General features: G+C 38.5%; 2 protein-coding genes and 1 non-coding gene across 4 annotated transcripts; 1 reads left to right on the top strand and 2 right to left on the bottom strand.

The window, feature by feature from the left end:
* The first annotated feature begins 1,479 nt into the window (after nucleotides 1-1,479).
* LOC116264665 (probable methyltransferase PMT21) lies at nucleotides 1,480-5,105 on the top strand. Of its 2 annotated transcripts, none has more exons than XM_031645005.2 (8): nucleotides 1,480-1,661; nucleotides 2,052-2,338; nucleotides 2,445-2,593; nucleotides 2,721-2,916; nucleotides 3,018-3,228; nucleotides 3,545-3,842; nucleotides 3,977-4,348; nucleotides 4,436-5,105. In XM_031645005.2, exons 2-8 carry the CDS (start codon nucleotides 2,060-2,062, stop codon nucleotides 4,740-4,742), a joined length of 1,812 nt encoding a protein of 603 aa, XP_031500865.1. In that variant the 5' UTR covers nucleotides 1,480-1,661; nucleotides 2,052-2,059; the 3' UTR covers nucleotides 4,743-5,105. The 2 variants fall into 2 exon arrangements, with proteins under 2 accessions (XP_031500865.1, XP_031500866.1); XM_031645006.2 differs by lacking the exon at nucleotides 1,480-1,661 and adding an exon at nucleotides 1,726-1,908.
* A 3,005-nt stretch (nucleotides 5,106-8,110) lies between these two features.
* TRNAR-UCU (transfer RNA arginine (anticodon UCU)) lies at nucleotides 8,111-8,183 on the bottom strand. Its single transcript has one exon. It is a non-coding gene; the product is annotated as a tRNA-Arg (tRNA).
* Nucleotides 8,184-9,972: 1,789 nt separating this feature from the next.
* LOC116264666 (pyruvate kinase 1, cytosolic) lies at nucleotides 9,973-19,108 on the bottom strand. Its single transcript, XM_031645007.2, has 16 exons — nucleotides 18,446-19,108; nucleotides 17,888-17,984; nucleotides 17,600-17,697; nucleotides 16,575-16,730; nucleotides 16,100-16,177; nucleotides 15,868-15,999; nucleotides 13,777-13,857; nucleotides 13,595-13,666; nucleotides 13,364-13,453; nucleotides 12,193-12,337; nucleotides 11,986-12,074; nucleotides 11,395-11,490; nucleotides 11,200-11,267; nucleotides 10,927-11,026; nucleotides 10,605-10,664; nucleotides 9,973-10,451 (listed from the first exon to the last, which is right to left on the bottom strand). The coding sequence occupies exons 1-16, from the start codon at nucleotides 18,512-18,514 to the stop codon at nucleotides 10,299-10,301; spliced, it is 1,584 nt and encodes a 527-aa protein (XP_031500867.1). The 5' UTR covers nucleotides 18,515-19,108; the 3' UTR covers nucleotides 9,973-10,298.
* Between the last annotated feature and the right edge of the window lie 4,069 nt (nucleotides 19,109-23,177).

Genomic DNA, 23,177 nt, shown 5'->3' with positions numbered 1-23,177 from the left:
TCTGTGCTGTGGCATAACACAAAAATTGTTCGGTTATTAAATTTTAAATAAAATTCACAAAACTGACTTAATACGATATGATACATTGAGTGTCGTGATCTTACTTTTTAATGGAACATGCGACACACCTTCCTTTTATGTATTACTACTGATTAACCAGCTATATTATATTACACTTTTTTTGAGACATTAAACCTTTATATAAATAAATAAATAAATAAATACATGGCTCTAATCATTCGACTCTTAAATGAAGTCAGGCAGGTTGGGTCTCGTCCTACCCTTCCATATATAAATAATATTATTAAGAACTAACCCGTATGACAAGTTGCCTTCTCACGGTGAATGTGCATCACCGAAACGAGTGGTCAGCATTTTAAATGTGTCCGGACAGGTTATATAATTCGCGGAAGACTTTATCATGTTTTTTTATATTAGAAGTAGGATCTCGACAACTGCTAGTACATAAAACCCCCAACAAAAAATTTTAATATTTTTTTTATTGGTGCTACTGCTACATATATAGCGTTCAAAATGTTTAATATAGCATTTTAACGGCTATGGTGGAATATATATATATATATATATATATATATATATATAGAACAAAACAATGTCAAGCTTGGAATAACCTGCTTGTCAACGCGCCCTTTTTTAAATATTTTATGAAAAAATGCGTTTAAACACAAAAAGTAATTAAGGATTTGCATGGATGACACCTTCATCTAATCTAGTTTTAATTAATTTAATGAGTCATAAAAGTTTGATTTGTTTGTCTGTGTGACAGACTTAAAACCTGATTTTTGGTGAATAACTCGATGGGAGTCAGGTTTTTTCACTGCTTTCCATAATATTAGGTTTTGTCAAAACTGATTTTTTTTTTTTCAAAAACCCAGTTTTAATGGTACCCAAACACTCTAAAAATATGATTTAGAGGGTAAAATCAAAATGTACTTTTAAAACCTAGTTTCTAGATGTCATTTTAAGCGACTCTTAAAAACAGGATTTTCTCTAAACCTGATTTTCATAAAATAAAATTTTTATTTTTTCGAACGGTGCCATCTGTTTTTGTTTGCAAATGTTATTTTTAACAAGAAATATTATTAAAATATCTAATATTATAAATGTTATTTTAATAATATTTATTCTGAAAACAGTATTTTTTTTTTCTGATTAAATGGGCTTTTATTGGATCCCAACGGCACGCGTTGAGATCTGGAAAACTTGGAAGTCAGCACCACCCAACCATTACTCGCACACAATTCCCCTCCGGTTTTCGTTTAACGTCCCATGATTTCGGCATAATCCTAGAAACGGCCATCTAAGGCGTAAGTTTTCGTTTAAAAGCTAAGGAGAGGACTGTTGTCGAGAGTAAAGAGATATTAAGGTGCTTTTTTGAGATTAAGGATGAATTATGGGCTAAAATGAAATTTCAGTAATACAAAGGGTACGTTACAGGGATACCACGATTCAATGGGTTCTGACCTCTCGCCTCCGCGAAAGGATTAAAAGGAGGGAAGAGGAGAGGAAGGTCCCGGGCCTCGGCGCCTCGGAATTGACACCGTTTCTTCCTCCATCGCCAATCTGCCGATCTCTTTCTGACCATTAGCACAACTCTGCCTCTCGCTCTCCATCTCAGACGCACATCTGGGTAGGAGAAGGTACGCCTCCCTGTCTCCTCTTTCCTCTGTTAGATGCACAGTTGCTGTCGAATAGAACGGCCCGGAAGCTTTTCTTCTTTTTCCATCTTTCTCGTGCTGGAATTTCTGCCCCGAGCTGTCACCCTTTCTTTCGCTTTTTGTTGTTCGGCCGTGTGGACGAGCTGTGGGAGTTTTGAGATAAGCTGTACCCAGCTTGTTCTGCTTGTTGATTTTGATCTCCTACAGCGGGCTGAAACTGAAATTTGATGTAAATGATTTGCTCCAGCTCTGTGGTTTTGTCATGTCCTTTTCATTTGGGTTAGCGGTGCTCCTCATCTGTGTTGGTTGGCCTGAATTGAGTCGGGGTGTTTGTATGTTGTTGTGTTTAACGCTGTGGCTCCCCTGAATCAGGTGAAAGAATGAAGGACAGAGATGGTGGGAGGGTTCCGGATAGGCCATGGCGGTCGATCTGCGTCCCGGTGTTGGTCGTCGTCTTCTGCCTCCTGTCTTTCTACATGGGCGTCATCTATTCCACAGAGAGAGATAACGTGCTCAAGCTTTTCGATAGTCCTAACTTGTCTGTTGGGGTCGGCTGCACCCAATCTTCTGGTCCCCAAGGAGCCTCTCTGAGTGAGAATTTTACCTTCAGTTCCTGTGATCCATCCTTTCAGGACTACACACCGTGTACTGATCCTAAGGTACAACAAGCCAGAGGAATTTTTCTTCATGTACAGAGTTCCTTCCTGATGGATGTGTTTGCTGAGGTAGCTGTCTGGTTTTCCTTTTGGCTTTTTTCGGCTGCAGAGGTGGAGGCGTTATGATCGGAAACGTCTATCTTTCAGGGAACGCCATTGCCCATCGGTATCTGAAAGAAAGGAATGCTTGGTCCCCCCACCAGAGGGATACAAGATTCCTCTGCAGTGGCCCGAGAGCAGAGATCAATGTTGGTACCGGTAAGTTGATAGTAATCCACCATGAATCAGCACGGTTTTTTGTTCGTGAACGATGCCCTGATTTGTTTCTCAGGAAGTATTGGTAAACAAATTCGTAATTTTGACTGAATTCATGCATAATGTCCAGCAATGTCCCCTATGAATGGATAAACAAAGTAAAGGCCGGACAGCATTGGTTGAAGAAGGAAGGAGATAAGTTCATATTTCCTGGTGGTGGCACAATGTTTCCAAATGGAGTTGGCGAGTATCTTGACGCCATGGAAGAGTTGATCCCTGGGATGAAGGATGGGAGTGTCAGGACGGCAATTGACACTGGCTGTGGTGTAAGTTTTTCACACGATTGCTAGTTGCTTATGCAGTGGGTATGGCAGGATCTCCTAACACGAATGTGGGGAATCACGCCGATATCTGGTCTCTGTTTCAGGTTGCTAGCTGGGGAGGTTCCCTATTGGACAGAGGGATCTTGTCAATGTCTCTGGCACCTAGAGATAACCATGAAGCTCAAGTGCAGTTCGCTCTTGAAAGAGGCATTCCAGCCATACTGGGAATTCTCTCAACTCAGAGGCTTCCTTATCCCTCTGCGGCTTTTGACATGGCTCACTGCTCCAGATGCCTGATTCCATGGGCTGAGTTCAGTAAGTTCCTTTTTCTTTCCTTTTTTTTTTTCTTAGTAAAGATAAAGTCCCCTATCGTGGCTGTACATTGACTGGTTTTCAGTAGCTAAAACCCTTGAGGTTGACGCTGCTCACCATGAAACTACATTTTGCCTAGGTGGTCCACAGGTAGGATTTGATCTCCTGTCTTCCCTTTAGCTTGATGAGATTTATAAATTGTCTCTACCAAATGAGTACCTTGCTGTGTTCTTGAGAGCACTACGCTGTTTCTTGTTCTTCCCTTCCTCTCGTGGTCTTGTTCTATATTGAACGGTATCTTCTTTTCTTGGCATCGCAGGTGGGGTGCTTCTAATGGAGGTAGACCGAATTTTGCGACCGGGAGGTTTTTGGGTGCTGTCTGGTCCTCCAGTAAACTACGAAACTCATTGGCGTGGATGGAACACGACAATCGAAGCTGAGAAGGCTAACTTAGACGCCATACAAAAGCTTCTCTCTGGAATGTGCTACAAACTCTACAAGATGGAAGGTGACTTGGCCGTCTGGCAGAAGCCAATCGACAATACCTGCTATGATGCTCGTGATAGCTCTGTTTATCCTCCTAAATGTGATGACAGCATTGAACCAGATTCTGCCTGGTAAAAGTCCTTCTTTCTAAATTTTCCCCTTCGTTGCCTTCATGTTTTTAGATGCTGAAGCTAAGGAAGCTGTTCTAACATGTCAGACACTGGTTACTTATTAGCACTTTTTCGTTTATCCGATTATTTTGCAGGTATGTTCCAATGCGTCCTTGTGTTGTTACAGAAAGCACCGTGAAGGAAATAGCTGTAGACAGTATTCCGAGATGGCCTAAAAGATTGACTACAATTCCCTACCGATTCAGATCCTTCGCAAGAAAAGATGGTGTTTCTTTCTCGCAGGACACACGAACATGGCAGAAGCGTTTGCTGCATTACAAGTCACTGTTGCCTGCCCTTGGAACTCCAAGAATCCGCAACGTGATGGACATGAACACAGCTTACGGCGGGCTTGCTGCTGCCATGATTGGAGACCCTGTCTGGGTTATGAATGTTGTATCATCTTACGCACCAAACACACTGCCTATAGTCTTCGACAGAGGCCTAATTGGCACCAACTCTGATTGGTAACCATGTCAAAACCACCAACTCCAAATGCAAGATTTTGATGACTTGTTCATTTGATCTTATTGCTGCGATTACCATCCCTGCAGGTGTGAAGCATTTTCAACATACCCAAGAACTTACGATCTTCTCCATCTTGATGGGCTGTTCACAGCAGAGAGTCACAGGTGTGAGATGAAGTTTGTCTTGCTGGAAATGGATCGAATATTGAGGCCATTAGGCTACGGTGTCCTGCGAGACACACAATTCTTCCTTGAGAAAGCCTTGAAGATTGCAGAGGGAATGAGATGGAAGTGTAAGATGCACGTGACGGAGAAAGGCAAAGCATCGCCTGACAGGATCCTGATATGCCAAAAGTCTTTCTGGACGCTGCAACAAACAGGGGAAACCAACTAGCACACTGAATCTATAGAACAAAGAGAGAAAGAAAGAAGTATATACAGTTCTCTGTGTTGGTTTCCAACTCATGCTGCTACTCCTTTTATTGATTGTAAAACAAGAGTACATCACGTCATAGCAGAAGAACGTTTGACAGGAGAACTCGTGCATGTTATTATCGTCAAGAGGTTCAGCTCTGGGTGATGATGGTGGCTTGCGGGTATATTCTCCTTTTGCTCCGAATCCACAAGATGTTGGAGAGGAGGAAGATCTCTTTCTCTCTGTGTGTCTATTGTTCTCCATCTCAGATTCTTTGCCTGTAAAAGGTTCTGTTTTGTCTCTTTTTCAGAGCTAGTAATGATGATATAATGCTTTGTTTGACGTGCACCGTCACGACGATGAATGATATGCCACATTGCCCTATGATTCACGAGCTACATCTCATTGACTTGCTGTTTAACCTAATCACTGCAGAAAGTGTAGGACGAATTGATGGACAAGTTGCATATCCTTTACTTTGAAGAAGAAATTGCATGTTTGAGTAAAAAAACTAGCTGTCTTTGTGTTTTTGAAGATAAAAAAAATGCTGGCTGTTGTTAAGACAGTCCTCTTTGTATTGATAAAGAAGCAAAGGCACTCTTGGAATGTGATCTGACCACGTTTATTTTACTTTGCTATATTTATTGTCGCCACTTTGGAGAGCACAACTTAAATTTGCACATTCATAGAATCTGCTTAGGTATAAACCCCCCACTCTCCTTTTTTATTTGGTAAATGAAATTCTTCTACAAGTAAAAATAGTTCTGATTTGTTTAGTTCACGCTTGAAAAAGCTTGGTTTGCACTTCATATAACCTAAATGAATTGGAGTAAAAATCAAGTACACGTGTTAATTTACTACTTTGAAGTACTGGAATTTAGACCCAATTCAAATTCAAGTATATATTCATTTAAAAACTGATCTAAAAAAAATATTCAAATATATATTTTAATCAAGTATAATCAGGCTGAAATAAACCTACACCATTGGACCAATCAAGTATAATGACTTCATGTAATCATAGTCACACCTTGACCACGTATCCAACTTTAAAGTACACTACATTCGTTAAACTAGAAACAGCATATTATGCTGAAAAAAAAGGACTAAAAAGGAAAGCCTCAAATATTGCCACATGAAATGCTTTAGAAAAGTATATTGTGTCAGACAGGGAGAGAGAGAGAGAGAGTGAGATCGCAGATCAAGTGATCTAGCTACCCTTCATAACTGACAAGTCAATAGCTCTCCTCTCAAAAGCCCCACCAGTGCTATTGTGAGAGAGTAGAGAGAGAGAGTCTCCCAACTGTTAGAGAACCAATTCATGCCGCAAAGAATTGTTACAAAAAAATCTGATGGGGGTGAAATCAGTTGCCAAAAGATCAGGCTTCATAACTTTCAAATCTTTTTATCTAAGAAAATAGATGAAATAGAAAACAATATCTTAAACAAAACAAGTTGTATATCAACTCCACGATTTTAGGAGTTAAAGATTACGATTTTAGGAGTTGAAGATTGTGTTTTGTTCTAATATCTTTTTTCACCAGCCGTCTGCCTTTCTTCCTGCGGAGGTTTCGGAGCCACTATGCCTACGCCGTCCATTCTTACGGCTTCTAGACGTTCACATTCCTGAATCTAGGACGACTTGTGTGTGTTATTGTGAGAGAGTAGAGAGAGAAAGTCTCCGAACTCTAACTAAAAAATCTGATGGGGTGAAATCAGTTGCCAAAAATTAGGAGTTGCTGCATAACTTTCAAAATCTCATAACCTTCAAAATCTTTTTTTATCTAAGGAAGGAAATGAAATAGGAAGCAATATCTTAAACCAAACAAATTGTATATCAACTCTCGATTTTAGGAGTTGAAGATTGTGTTTTGTTCATCAGCCGCCTGCCTTTCTTCCTGCGGAGGACTCGGAGCCACTACGCCGTCCATTTAGTGGGTTCTTACCGCTTCTACACGTTCACGTCCTTGACGTGGAGGCTCGGCGGATCGAGGACGACTTGCGTCAGCGTTTGCAGGATTATACATCTGTCCCCCCGGCCTCTTCCAGACAGCCCTCCAGGCGCCACTTGCTTACCAGCGGTCTTCCAGAATCCGTAAACCAAAGGCTAATTTTTGAGGGAACTCAATGCGCCTTATAAAAGGAGATTCGTCGAGCTGGATTAGACAGTTTAAGCCTTCTGTCTTTGCAAATATGTGAAACTAAGATGGCAGACATCAGTATTTGCAGAACTTCATCCATGAGCACATCATATTGCTGTTCTCAGTGCAGTTCACAGGATCGTGTCGTTAGTAAGGTGATGCCTATTTGCATTGAAAAGAGGATCAACGTTTTTGGTGCGGCGCTTCTTATTATAGTCTGAGTACACTCACTGGGAGGACATCACGACGCGTGGCTTGTCTGATCCCACTTCTGAAGTAAGTTACGTGATGCAGCAAGTCGTCGTCTACGTAACTGGTGGTTAACTATCTTTTAACTCTAACGAGGTCTTGATCAACAAGTATCAACTTCAATGCTGGTTGCTTACTTGGCAAGGAATGACAATGTTTTTGAGCCGAGGAGTTAAATATGAACAAACTTATCCTTCATATCACTTTGGTGTCTCCTTTACGTGTGAGATCCTAAGTCCGAGTGTTGATCCACTCTTAGGCTTGAGCCCCTGGTTCCAACCCACCCCTTAGCAGTTTCAGCTCCAAACCTAAAAAGATTAGGAACTAGGAACTAGGACAATCATCTCATTAATAGTCTTTCTTTATAAGTCATTGAAGATCCCTTACAATTTTCGATACAAGACTAAATTTTTAGAGTGTTACACTCTCGGTTTGTTACTGAACATGTTATGGTAATGAGCCGAGTTTGTCCATCCGTTTTTTTCCTTTCTACTTCTGATGGTATACATGAATGTTAGTGGGAGAGAAGAACCGTTCTACCTAACCTATGTATATATAATTCCAAGTTCCAACCTCAACATTTTTCAATACCATCAATATAACATATTCCAAGAATTGAACTGAGGGCATGCGATATCACGCCACCCAACCCAATCAATGTACTACCCATTACTTGGTAGAAAGAAATAAATAAAGAGAAAAAGAAGTAATTTCAAGATAAGCTAGTTGGGAAGCCAACTCATTTACTGATAAAACATCTTTCAAGCCGTTATTACATCAATATTTAGTATACCTTTTGCTCGGAAGCTTTGTCTCCCTCTCTCGTTTTTGTGAGCTGAAACTAAAAGGCTTGGTAAATAAATAATTTGTGTAGCCGAGTATGGACGTCTCTTTCCTGCCCTCATGGATAAGAAATAAACGCTTCCTTTAAAATGGAAGAGAAGAAAAATAAAATCGCACGCCCGGTGGGACTCGAACCCACAATCGCCTGATTAGAAGTCAGACGCCTTATCCATTAGGCCACGGGCGCTTGGATTGTGATTGGTCACTTTTCTTTTTTATTTAACCTTTTCGGCTGGATTTTGGACGTCAGTTTTTTTCTTTTGGTTCGATTTATTCAGCTTGTAATTTAGATGTTAGATTCAAATTATTAGGTCCATATCTAAATTGGAGCTTTAGGTCAAGCCACACTTAGAGGGAAAAAAGGGAATCAACCACTCCATATCACTTAGATGAACAGGTCGAGATAAGCACACGATAAATCAAATGTGAAGCCAATTTGGTGTTCCTAACAGAGTGAAACTTCAAAGCCATAACAGATCGCATTCGCAGTCGTGGTCAGGAGCTTATCTCTGCGGTTGGAAAACCATCCACTAAGTTGAAGTGTAGCTTCTGACCAGTCTTTTCATGGCTAACCATAGTATTTGGTTTCATTAGTCTCACAGTTAGGGATGTCAATGGATCGGATATGCTCTCTGCTTTTTTGGATATTTGGATTCAGATTTAAATATGAACACAGAAAAATCATATCCAAATCTGAATCTGAAATCCAATTTCACAACCCAAACCCGATAAGGATCCAATTTTTACATTCATATTCGAATATGAATTTGAACCGATTTTAGTCAATTTTCAAAACGTAAGAGCATTAGATTGAGATATTTGTTTAAAAAAAAATCTAATTTGAATTCATACCTAAATCCAATGGGATATATATATATATATATATATATATATATATATATATATATATATGAATCTGAATCTGAATATGATCGGATGTCATTTCTTAAATCCGAGTTTGATTCGATTTCTTAATCAGATAATAAATTTTTTTCATATCAGATTTTTTCAAAAAAGTTTGGTCAGATATTCAATCTAAATCATATATTTTAACATTCATACCCTAAGGATGTAATCATGCACCAATTAAGTCCTTTTCCCGATCCAAATTAAGTTTAATAGCATCAAGAAATTGGGGGTTTACTCTCTTTTCTTGATCCAAATTAAGTTTAATAGCATCAAGAAATGGGGGGTTTACTCTCTTTTTTTAAACAAATGTAAGGAGTTGGGGTCAAGCCTGATATAGTTCATGTGTGCGTAGAGCCCTTAAGGGTTGTTTGGTAACAATGACAAACTACTATTGTTTCATGAACCTACCCTAAAAAGTGAAGCACATTCATGGCACACTCTTACAAAGTGTTCTATGAATTTACCTCATTTTTTTGGGGCAGGTTCATAGAACAATAACAATTTTTTACTATTACCAAATGGGCCCTTAAGAAATGTATGAGGGCGTAGACAAGAAAATATAAGGAACTATGTATGCCATTAATAAGTTATTCCATACTCTGGACAAGCAACTTATTATTTATATAAGGAACTATGTATGCCATTAATAAGTTATTCCATACTCTGGACAAGCAACTTATTATTTGTAAAGTAAATTTTTGGGTCTTTTACTCATATTTTATAATGCAGATATTTCTAGAGAGTTATGATTTATCCAGGCTGAAATGAACCATTCGTTAAGGGCATTACTTTCAAGGCTAGGCTCCCGTATTTGTCTCGTTTTCAAGAAAGTTGCAGAAAACAACTTATGGTGATCTGCCTGGCGTTGCATCCTTCGGTAAAGGAAAACCTTGAATGCCCAAGCTGAGAGCTCGCGGACAACTTAATAACAGCAAGACACTTGGTTGCCATTCATTTCCCAATCGATAATTACCCCCAAGTAACCGTATATAGGTCCCAAGGATTAAGGAGATTTATAGCCGGAAGAAAACCATGAGCTTGTGGATTATTGATTCATGGAAACCCAATTTGTGCAAGCGCCAGAATCAGAAGTAAGTTTATTTGTCCCACGATAGTGTAAACATTGTCGGAGAATTGAATTGAGAAACAGCGGCCTGAAATTCAGGCAAAAAAGAAGAATGGTATTCCACTGTCGATAAAACGGTATGAAGAAGAACCTTCAGCACGAATCCGAACTAAAAAATTATTCAATCTCTAACTGCAGTGCGCAAGGGCTTTATGGAAGTGGCGATAACCGCAGCATTTACACTCAATACGTCCAAAAGTTGAAGCAAAGCACGTGAACTACACCTACTGCTGGTTGCTATAACTGACCAAAGAACGGGATTAGAGCTCACTCTTCCAGCTCTATGATCTTCACAACAGATGCATCCCCCACCTTCTGACAGACAACAACGCGATCATGTGATTTGACGATGCCTGAAGTCTTACCATGATCCAACGCTACCTTCAAAACTGATTCGTTGGTGGCATTTGTTGACTCCGCCTAGAACAGATGCAGGTTAACTTGTTAAAAGCGAAGAACACACATAATGCTGCTTAACCAACAAAGACCATCCACTACCAATGTTTGAAAGGACGATCATATAGCCCAATATGGGGAGAGAGAGAGAGAGAGAGACAGACAGAGAGCACTTACTGGATGGCGTGGATCTGCTAGCATTGGAAAAAGGCCTCTGACTATAAGAGATTGTCTAGCCTGCTCATGTTATTTGCCAACGAATGACAGAAGTATAAGGCACACTTTGTAAATTATGCAAATATTTGGATATAAAGAGCAAATATCATGTACACAGAAGCCCATCAGCGACACCGTTTCAGACAAACTGATTGCCGTAAAACAGTATCGTTATTAGATTTTATGAACTTTAATAATCAGTGATGGTATATGAGAATGAGACAATTCAACAACCTATCGTCGTACACACTGTAAGACCAACAACTGGAAACATGGTACATACCTCAAAAGCACCACTAAAGCTCCATCGCAGCTGGTTTGTCTTAAGACGGGGTATGACAACAGATATTACAGGCATAGTTGGCCTATATTTTGCAATCAACCTACACCCAAAAATAAAAAAAGCTTCAAATCTTTGTCTAATGCAAATGAAAAGAAAACATACACATGCACCCACATGCATAGATCAATTCATCAATATTCATTAAAACATCTAAAAGGCTAACCAATCAATGCATGAAGTAGCAGATTAATAGTCCAAATCATCGGAAGGTACCTTGCAGCTCTTCCTGATGATGTAAAGCAAATGATAACAGAAGCTTTCACCTTAATAGCTGCACGTACCTGGACAGGAATTTTGAAGTTTAACATCAACTGATATATCCTAATTAACACATGTTTAAGAAGATAGTTATTGCAGGAATGGAACTGAAGACAAGCAATCACCAAAACCAAGAATCTCAGTACATACCGCTGAAGAAGCAATTGACTCTAAGTGGCTCATTGGTTCTCCAATATATTTTACAGCCTTCTTGAAATAAAGGTCTTGATTGAATACCTTTTCTGCCTGCAGGTAGAACAAATTTGTGTAAGAAGCATGCGTGCAACTAAGAGGTGGAAAGAGTAAGGCAAATAGTTGGGAACTTACATGTTTACAAAAACTAATGCTTGACTACAGCAGCAGTCTTTCTCTAGATACAACTTTTAAAAATGCAACAGGTAAAAAGCTTAAGGAAAAAACATAATAGAGGCTTAAAACTGTTGTCTGATTCTGGCTGGAAATCTTTACCATAGAGCTAGAAACTACATGAAACCAAACATAATTCAGACTGGCTACAAAATTTCTTTTTCGTTTAACTTGTCTTTGCCAAGAAGCAGCACCATTAGAGTGAAAATGTCATGTTCCTTGATAGACTTCAGGCTATCAACTTGATGTTTCTTTAAGTCCAGGGCCCAACTCAAATGTCAAGTTACAGCTTGGAAAAGAGGTTTTTCTATTTTGACTTTTGAGCAGAAGGCAGTCAATTTCTTTCCTCACTAACAAATATCGCAAGGAAATTACCTCAGAACAAATTTTGCCAACTATAGAGATAGTTTCAACAGGGTACAATCCTCTGAGAGTTTCCGCACCCAAAAGAATTGCATCAGCACCTGCAACACTCAATGCAACAAAAAGTTCAGACAGCATACAATGCAATCACTGGACACCTACAGTCACCTCATAAAAAGCAATGCAACTGGTAAAAGCAAATGAGAAAAATGGCAATACCATCCAATACTGCATTAGCTACATCCGTTGCCTCAGCACGAGTTGGTCTAAGGTTGTCTGTCATACTATCTACAACTCGAGTAACAACAGCAGGCTTTCCTGCCATATTACATTTGTAAACAGCAGCCTTTTGAAATAGAAACACCTGAAAAAGAAAATGAAAAAAAAAATCAGATCCAACACAAAAAGGACCTATGAAATGTTTTCCATACTCATCAACATATTTTCTTTCAAGAACATCAAGAAGTATGATTATATGATGAATCTGACTGAAGCATGTCATACTTGCACAAGACAGACAAGAAACACTTTCCCAGAACAACAGAAGTACTCCAAAAAGTATAGCTGCATTAGCACGTCCGGAACAGAAACAGAAGTGCTCTATATAATTGACCTGAGAGGCTAAGACCACAACACTTTGGCAAACAAATGCTTCAGTGACTCAGTTCATCAAACTGACTACTGAAAATCATGTCCCATGTAACTTCAATGAAACAACTCTCGGTATTTGTTTCAACGTGCAAAGTATATAGTATGCAATCTTAGAAGTAGAAAATGTATATGAGTCAACCCTGACATATCTCAAGGTTAATTTTACAAAAATAAAAAGCAAGAACCTGGATGATGATTGAGAAATTGAGAAAACCTGTCAGCAGGTAAACAGCTGGTAGAATAATAGAAAAGACAAATCAGAGATTGGACATTGACTGGAAAACTCAAAGCATGTTACATCCTTTATAAGCACACCTGTTATGTTTAGGTACTGCTAAGGTTCTTAAATTATGACCAGTAATTAATGGGATACCTTCACAAAGAATTTGGAACAGCTCAACAACATTTTCTAAACAGTAGCTCAATCACTCTGGCATAGGCTACTCTTTGGAATGCTCAATCAACATGGTTTTAAAGGAGATTTGGTGGAAATATTCACAATCTATAGTATAGAAGAAGAAATGAGAAAAACTTTTTGTTCAGATCCTTCAAATGCATTTGAAGGGGAAGCAAAAAGATTTGAAGAATTTGGATGCTTTCCAAAGTACATACAAATATGAAAATAGATGCATCACTGCATCAGTATCACTCAGCATTTTCACAACAACAATCAGTAGCCATGTTTTGCAGACATTGCTTGCTTGAGGATTGCTAGTATGATGGGATGAAATTCACTTACCTTCTCAGGTGGAAGATCTATGCCAAGATTTCCCCGAGAAAGAATAACACCATCAGCTTCTTGTAGAATCTCATCAAAGTGGGTTAAGCCCTGGTGAAATTTATGGAAAGAAATAACTAATCAAAAGAAACATCATACTAGAACCTTCCAGAACTGAGAAAAAGACAAAACAGAGCAAATAAAAAACAGAATTGTCAAGGAAAATAATAAAGAGAATCTCCAAGTAGCCACCTCTACGTTCTCAATTTTTGCAAAAATCTGTGTCTGAGACAGGTCACCCAACTTGGAAAGGAAATCACGAGCCTGAGACAAAGAAATTTCTCATATTAGACAAAAATGTATGAGGAAAAAATGAAACTAAACAAAGAAAAAAAAAAAGAGATAACTTCCTAAAATAATGGAATGATTCTTACATGGCGGATATCTTCTGCATGACGTGTATAAGATAGAGAGAGGAAATCAATATTGTTTTTAACACCCCAAGTGCTTATCACCTGCAATAACCATGATACTTGTAACTAAATCATAACATGGCATAAACATGCATATGTTAGTTCTAGATTACATTTACACATCCTTATTTACAGCCAAATATCAGCATCAGCAAGGAAGGTTTAGAACGCTAATATAGCATAACTGCAGTACATAAACAAGCATCTATACCACATGTTTTAAGAAATGACCTAATAAATTAGCTTAGTAGAAGTTCCAACTTCCAAAGTAGATGGACTAAAGAGGTCCAAAGTAGACGGACTAAAGAGGAGTGGCGCTACCATAGTCAACAATCTTATTTTTGCAACATCGCAGCTAAGTTTTTCTTGTGAATTCTTTTCACAATGTAGTTTCTCCGAAGAAAGTCTCAGAACTTTTAAAATAGAAGCAGTGAATTGTTAAATTTCTATGTTCTTTTGTAAAATCAAAAGAGTTAGAAATTTTAAATATAAAAGAAAAGCAAATTTTAAACAGAATCTTTAAATCTTCCAAAAACCTCGTGATATATCATTATGACACATCTCACATTTTGAAACTCCAACGAATAAACAGCAATACACACCTAATAACAGTAAAATGTAGTTTTCATTGCTTATTATGATTGGTAAATATGCCATCTATCCACCATTTTCCAAGATAAGTACAAAAAAGAAGTGCCTTGCTTGTTCTGTTTAGGTGCGGCACTCATGTTGACATGGTACAGACACAGGTGCAGGTCTCCACATGACCAAAAAAATGTCAGGTGAGGACAATGCACCCATGCCAGTCATGCTCAACTAATTCTAGGTTTGACCAGAAAGTGAAAATAAAACTTTTCAGCTAATAAACATAATTCTTTTTAATTTTTAGACTGGAACTTTAATAGTATAAATATTCTTTAACATGTGGTTTGCTTGTGTTTCACTTTATTAACCTACAAATTTATTTGTAGCTGTGAACATGAACAACAAGGATTTTTTTTGTTCAATTTAATGCATTAATTATGCCACTTTTATTGATCAATAATTACTGTCAGCAAGTTAACAGTTTTTAAAGTGTAGAGTGCATTCACTATTTATCAACAGTTACTCCTGCAATCATGTTCTATTATGTGACATGTGTGTCTACTGTCTTCCCTTCTCAAATGATAAGATCCAAAGTCATGTGACTCATCAAGGTTATTTCTCAATTGAACCAGCTATGTTACCAAGCTCCTTTCTCAGAGTTGGTAGGTAGAGAACCATCAGAAGTCCAATATTAACAGCTATAGTAGTATAGTTCTTGAACTAACTTAGGTTCTTCTATACCTCAACAAGTTGATTCAGGTTCATGACTATATGACTTACGTTTGCCAAGAATCTTATCAACATTTACATCATCACCTAATGAGAACAGAATGTACCTGAGTGATGATGCCTTATAAGAGCATCATGACAACTTGAAATCTAAATAGGTAGACTAACCTGCAAACGAAAATTCTAATAGAAGTTCTTGAATATGGCAAATGTTAGTGTATAAAGAAGACCAATCTTAAAGCTTATTATTTAATCACACAATATAAGCACAATTTAGCACACCAGGTCACCTGGATGCTATTACCTAATTGGCTCTTACACAGTTAACAGCCTAGATATTTTTTATCTAGACATGCTATATATAAGATTGTTTACAACTTGTTCACCTAAAAATTGATAACTCAGCCAGAACTTGGGTTATCTGTTCCAGCAATTTTATTGCTATTTAAGTTAAAATTATTTTTAACTTTTAAGACTGGTACCATACGGGAAAGCAAAAAATGCACATATGGAAACTTAAGTTTCCCATAGCAACAGTAAAATGTTACAACCAGCAACAAAGACAAGAAAATTTTGAATGAGTACAAAATTTATGGCATGTGCAAGCCTGGAATTTGGTGATTTAATATAGGATGAGTGCACATAAGACTTTTTCAAGCTAAAGGTTCCTGATTTCACTAAAATGCTTAAAGTTTAGCAACTTGATATAATAAAAACATAACAAAACCAGGAATTTACCTCCTTATCAGAATCAGTTAGAGTAGGCAAATCAATACGAATTTGCGAGACATGTAGTGTAAATAGAGAGCCAGAAAGCGTAGTACTGTTCTTGACAACACAAACCACATCTTCCCCTTTCAATTCAGACACCTGCAATTGTGGGTTGGGACAAGGAGAAGACAAAAAAAAGGTAAAAAAAACCAACATCCAAAAAGATGCCACACGTGTGATTCTGGGCCACTAGACCTACCTCCAACCAGACAGAAGTAGTTTCACTGCCCGTGAAAAGGTACTGGCCAATAAATATGGTGTCACCTTTCTTTACTGCCTGCATAACACAAACAACAGTTACTCATTGCACATAATGTAATTCTTGAGATCAGTCAGATGGGGCATCATATTTTCTTAACACAACTAGGAAGCAAGAAGCTAATCAATGTCAAATGCAAAAGGCAGATGCGGGAAACAGGGTAGTATTATCAATTTATCATTAGTATGTTAGGCTGAAAAGGTTTACATACCAAGCAGAAACTTCAATTCAGTTTCTCATAAGACAAAAATATGAAGAATAAGGGGAACAAAGAACAGCAGCAGTAGTGTACATACAAAAGAGGATGGCAGACAATGAGGAAAACAAAAAAGAGAATTTCAACTAATGGGTCGATAAAAGCAAAAAAAAAAAAAAAGGTACCAGCGGAAATGTGAACGAAAAGAATATGACATACCTTGGCGAGGCCAGAAAAATTTATAGGCAACAGTGTGGATGATGCTTCCTTCTCCTGATTTGGTGTTAGAATCACTGAAGCGTCAGCCTGTAGTGAGATCGCCTTCTCACTTTTGTTGACCACCTGTAGCTCTGGACCTGTTGTGTCCAACATAACCTGAAAAGAAACCATCATGAAACTGTTAGTGCAAATAAATATATGAACTCTTTAACAAAAGCCCCAAAGGAGGCGCCAGGTCAATTTTCAAGATCTTATCAGGAACTGTCACTATTTAATTTCTTAGTTGGGATGATCCAGTGTGCTTTTACTTTTTAGTGGTAAAGGATGTCTTTCCATTAATAGGAATAACTGCAAGTTCATGAGGAAACGGTTTCACAGTCGACGATCTGAATGTAACACTCATTCAGATTATAGGGGGTCGTCTTGGATATTCCGAATTCCACTACCAAGTGAAATCTCAGGCAAGATAATGGTCTACAAACAATGGACGCTTTATGCATACTCATATAGTATCATCTCAGATAAACCAAATTTCACTACCGAATGAGTTTTCAACGCTGCTGTAAATATTGGTGCTAATCTGCTGGTGACAGCCAATACGAGCCAATTCGGCCCAAATGGACCGATACAGGCTGACAAACCAATAAAAAAGTTAATTAAAATACAGTTTAGTTTCTAAGTCGTTTTGTTTAAGGCCGATGCTGGCTGATGTGATACGATGCATAGCGTCGACAACAATACACAACGTTTTTTAAGGTTTCCGCCTTCATATAAGTAAGAAACGGGTTTTTACAACATTCGGTTTGAGGCAAGATGATAACCCTGAGATAAGCAAGTGTCCAAGTGAATACTTTGGCAGAACAGCCCTATGAAAAACAATCGGACTGCCCGTAATCTGAAGTTTAACAGCACGATCCCATTCCACTGAGTGGCGACAAAAACATTCATCAGGTACAGTAGAAGCAGTTAGGACAGAGGCTAAGATAATAGCTGCAAGCCAATGAATTATGCGTCCGGAAGCTCACCGCACAGAGCTTCGTCGTGCCCTTGACCGCTTTCTTCAAGTTCTCCAGTGTTTCCTGATGATATCCAGGATCTCCCCAAGAGAAGTCAAAACGAGCAACTGCCAATATACATAAACAAAAGAGACACTAGACTTAACCAGTTTATAATAATAGCAAAAAGAAAAACAACCTCTAAAGCCTAGAGATTTAGCGCTAATTATGTAGCAATCATCAACCAGAGCCTCGCAAACGAATGCCGCAAATAAATTGCAAACCAGCCCAAGAAAGAAGCGGGTTGGTCGTATTCACCTGACATCCCAGCCTTGAGGCAACCCGAGATCACTTCAACCGATCGAGACCTTGGACCGAGCGTCCCCACGATCTTCGTCATAGCTGGGAAGAAACTCTGCACGCACAAACGACCATCCATCGAGTTAGGCGTAACTCGACGGCTGTTGGTTGTGATCCAAGAGTTGGTTACACAAATTGGTTGCAGAATCGGAGGAAGATGACGCGGAAGACAGATCAGGACGAAAAAATACGGAAGAGAATGAAAAGAAGGAACAAAAGAAGAGATCCCCAACTCGCATCTCCAATAGCATGCATACTGTACACATCTAAAAGAAGAAAAAAAAGGAGTTTCTCCCTCTAAATCCAAGCAGGACCAAGAATCCCCATAAGAATGCCTTGGAAACGACGGAAGGCCGGACCCGGTAGCCTATCGACTAGCTAAGATGTTCACAGAAGAAGCTCGAAAGAGCAATTTTACCGCAGGAATAATCGAGAAAGAACGCAATCCACATCCGTGCATGCGTGTGTGTGTGTGTGTGTGTGAGAGAGAGAGAGAGAGGGGGGGGGGGGTATTACAGCTTTGGACGGCTCAAGGATGGAAGCCATCCTGATGGGTTCTTCCAACAACAGCTGCGACGCCTGCATCTTTCTCGGGTTCCTTCCTTCTTCTTCTTTGCCGGGTGAAGAGGCTGCGATCTAACAAACCAGGAGGGAAGGGGTGGGAGGAGGGAGGCGCTTATACTTCTCTTCTTGCGAACTGTTAAAGTAAATATTAGGAGCGACCATTAAGTTCCATTACTGTCCATACATCATTATTATTTTTTCAATATCACGGCTTTATTATTATTATTAGCAGTAAGTGCGCAAGTCTTAAGGCATTGGCTGACGACTTGGATGGGCATTTGAGATCCCGAGAATATATAAATTAGATCAATTACATATACTTTTTGCACATATATCATCATATATGTCATAGGGAGATATTCAACGGAGTAAATAAGAACTGCCCAGATGAAACAAAGTGATCTCGGGTTCAGTTCAGGCACCATCGCATTGGAACCTGCCACAGTAATAATAAGTAGGTAAAGGTGAAGGGAGCCTCCATTATGAAGTTGCTCCAAGGAAGAATAAATCTGCTATTGCAGCACAGGTGGAGCGATGTCAATGGTGGCTGCCCCAAACAAAGGGGGCGGCTTCACTTCTTCTTCTCCTTCTTCCTTTTTCTGTCTCTCTCTCCCCTTCGGATTGGCTTCCTCTCCTCACTTCCGTCATGCGCCCACAGATGGGGAGAAAAAGGAGAACCAACTGTTTGGATGAACTTTCTGCCACGATTTCTGTGATTGCTTTGTCTTTCACCTGATTTTTCCTTTTCCAATTTTCTCGTGTATCATTTTTTTTCTCGTGTCACAGAAACAGACAGGTTAACAAACAAACAAGACTATTCCACACCTTCTTCCAATGAAATTCTTCTTCCGCAGAAGATTCTCTTCTAAGCAGATATTTTGTTGAGTCAGGAAAATGTCTCTCCTTCTCCCATTTACGTGAAAACTCGTGCATTGATGTGATTAAGAAGCCAAAGAGAAGGCAATCCGAGGTTAGGAGCCAGATGGGTTGGTGTCGGCTCCGTTTCTTAGTTCATCTATGTAAATTTAGTTTAGAAAATTCAGTGTAGTTCCTTCCTACTGAGGCAGCTCCTTGCTTAGCTCCAAGCTTCACATATTCTCTCCTGCTCTCTTTGAAGAATATGAAAAATCACCGAAAACCAGTAGATATTGTATGGTAAATTTCCAAGCGGTTAGCAGTTTCACTTTGTAATTAAAGAATATATATATATATATATATATATATATATAGTCTAATCTGAACTAGTCTTCGTGCTCCCTGAGAAAAGGCTGCTGATGAGGGGAACGCCTTCATTCTCGCAGTTTTGTTTCTTCGCTCCCACTAAAGAAGCCGCTTCTTGTGCCGTGTGCCATCTACGAATCTTTCGACGATGGCTTGGCCCGAGAGCGAGAAAATGAGAGAAAGAAATCGATTTATGGAAAATCTCCTTGCATCAACGACGAAAATCACAGGTCTGTTTCCGGAAATACGATTGAAAATCGGGCGCTTAGAGTTTCTCTCCCGTCTTAAATATTCTTGGGCTCGCTGGGTCCCTGCCACGACGTCTTCTGCCCACACTGAATCGCATATTCGGTCGTAAAATATTTAATTGAAAAATATAAACGTTCGCACGACTCTATATAACTTATCTGAATTTATTATACATCGTATAACTAATTTGATTTATAATTTGCAAGACGTCATGACAAATAAATAATTATAATTTGACTTTAAACTTAGTTTTTTAAAACGTCAATGAAATTGACCGAAATTAAGCAAGGCAGTGGTTACTTAGTAGGCTCACTCATGTGTGTGCACGCGTAGTTAAAAATGTTTTATCTTTTATTTGAAAAAGAAATGCATTTGTTGCGATATTTTCATTAAAACGGCGATATGCAAACAAAATTTCCTGTGGCAAATAATGCCATCGACCCTTTTAGTGGTGTCGAATATTCCTGCAGCGTAGGCATTATTCGGGAAACAAGTGAGATCTAATAAATTTAATTTTTGCATGAAAATTTTTAAAATTTTTATTTAACTTTATATAAAAAATTTGAAAAATTATATTTTGGCTCTTGTTTAAAATTTTGAAATTATAATTCGCCCCCTTTCCCCAAGTTTAAAAAATCCTACCTTTGCTCTTGGTGGTAAAGAGGAAGCATATGAGAGTAGTATTGTCGGCAGTCTCATTTTTCTTACTAATTAACCCCTACCATTTGTGTATATTCATTCTTACTACATGATTACGAGCAGACTTTTTCCTTGGAGAAACAGTTGTTAACAAGTTCATCTCTGATCTTATTTGAAATTTGCCTCTACTTTCATCTGAATGGTACTGAGATTATGTCCATAATGTGGCATTGTGTTTCCTCATCTATTATATCTAAGGTGATACGATATTTTAAGAATTTAAAACTTAGAACTTCATGGTTTTTATATTTAGTAAAATCCTAAATTGTTCTCTTTAAACAATGCAAATATTACACCGAATTTGTCAGCGTTCCTGATTTGTGAATTTGGAGTATAACACAGATTTTGATTTCATGATTTTCAAATCTACAGTTCACTAAAACCATATATTTAATAAACAAGCTATATGATAGAAGGCGCTTTCAATGCTATTGCATTAACTTGGGAAGACATGTTCCATATTTTACCCTAAATGGTGAAAATTTTCCAAATTCTACTTTTGCATAATCATGGGTATTTTGATTATTTTAAACCCATGACACATTGTCTCTTGTTAGGGGCCGTAACTTATTTTAAAATAAGAGTGGTTCGTCAGCAAAAAGAAGGAACCCCATTCTCTCCATGAACGGTCACTGTACCATCTACTTTTTATGCAAAGTTATTGCGTCACGCTTGTGCTCCTGTTTTCTTTTGTATTTATTTAGTAGTTCTTAGTTACCAGTCAACTTCCAAGTTCATAATTTTAATTAGATTCTCAAGTTCATGACCATCACTCCATTGACTATCAGAAAGCTAAGATTTCAAGTTGAAAAATTATCAATTTTCATTAGAGAGTGCACTATTTTATGTTAAGAATGGTTTTCATATAATGGAGTGCAGACAGTCTTTTAGAAGTAAATCTTAAGAAAATGTGGGTTTTAGCTAAATAACCTACCAATTGAGGTGTCTAAAGGAGAAACTAAACAAGATAATTAAAATAACTAGTAAAGAACATACTTTATTTTAAAGGCAGCTTTAAATTTGAGGGGATACAGTTGCTTGAGGTTGACAAGCACCTGCGGCGGTTGGGGGGTCGTGCTAAGTGACAAAACCAGGGGCTCACACAGATCCGCTGCAACGGAATTGCATTTTAAAGTTGTTTATATCATATTTTCTTCAAATCCAATCTTTACTTCTATTTTCCCCAGAAATTTAACCGTACCAACAAGGCTTGCTACACCCACATTCTAGAAACATGTAAATGACAACTTCACGTGGATCTAGAAACATATAATTTATTTATGCAAGCGGAAAACTGATTTAGAGATACGTTTCTTTGTTTTTGAACACGTACACAGATGAAATTTAGAAGAAAAAGCTCATGAAACTTCAGCTTCTGAAACACAATTGTCGAAAATCTGCGTCCGGATTTTGGCGGAATTTGGTAGATTGGCAGCTATAATTGGACTCAACTACATGTATGTCACTGCTCGTGTAAGCAAATGATGCTGTCGGTGCTTTCTGAAATACGAAAAGTGAACCAACATAATTTTTTGCTTTGCTCTCAAGAAGGTTGAGATTCTCTTTGATATTTTATTTTATTTCAAGTTCTACCCAGCTGACATGGGTTGCAGGTCAACAATTGAATTGTTGAAGGTTGCATTCCCCATGTTTGATTAGTTCTAATGTGCCAATAGAAATAAGAAGAACAATAATAATGTCTATTATTACGAAGATATGCTTACCTTTGGAACTCTGCTTTTTGAAATCTAATAGCCTTACAGAAGGCGTTTGATATGTTTATTTGGCATAATCTGCAAGAAGATGTGTAATTTCTTGTCTCCTGGAATGGGTGGCTTGTGTATAGGCACTTGGGACATTTATGGATGCTTTATTGTGGTCAACAAATCTATTCTTCTATTTGCGCTTCAAGACAGGTTCATCTTTTTCCTTTTCTTTTTGAACAACTTTTAGCAGCTTGCCATAATCATAGAGAAAATTGCAAAAATCAATTTAGTTCATCAGAAAGCGCCCTTTGGTTGGTTTCCATTCTGTAGAATCTTCAGGTCACCCATGGATACCAGAGTACATCGCCCAGAAACTTCAAACTTGTGATGTCTCTTCAACTTGGTTACTGTCTCGATATGTCCACGGCACGTGTAGAGCTCGCCTACGATGTATAGTGAAACACCAATAATGCGTCAGCGTCCTTTCAATGCAAAGACCAAGTTTCTGGTTTTCCACGCAGGGTACCAGTTCAGACCCAAACTAACCTGCGCAGGTAAAAACTACAAGCAGTGAATGTGTCTGGAGGATTGCTTTAGAGCTTTCAATCAAAGGTTTTTCTTCTCATGTCTCCTTAGAAACAATGGACTAGATCTCCAATAATTTTCTCTAGTGAAGCAGTCCCGTAACTTCACTGAAGAACAGAAGACAGATGCTAGTTCCAACTTCAATTCTGGGATAGAACTTATGCAAGGTTCTTGGTGACGCTGCTTTTGGTGGCAAACAGCATCCTTGGGCCAAATTATCCTGG

Source organism: Nymphaea colorata, chromosome 11 (assembly GCF_008831285.2).
Source record: "Nymphaea colorata isolate Beijing-Zhang1983 chromosome 11, ASM883128v2, whole genome shotgun sequence".
Lineage (NCBI taxonomy): Eukaryota > Viridiplantae > Streptophyta > Magnoliopsida > Nymphaeales > Nymphaeaceae > Nymphaea > Nymphaea colorata.
Note: the sequence above shows the minus strand (reverse complement) of the source record. Positions and strands in the feature narration are given on the sequence as shown.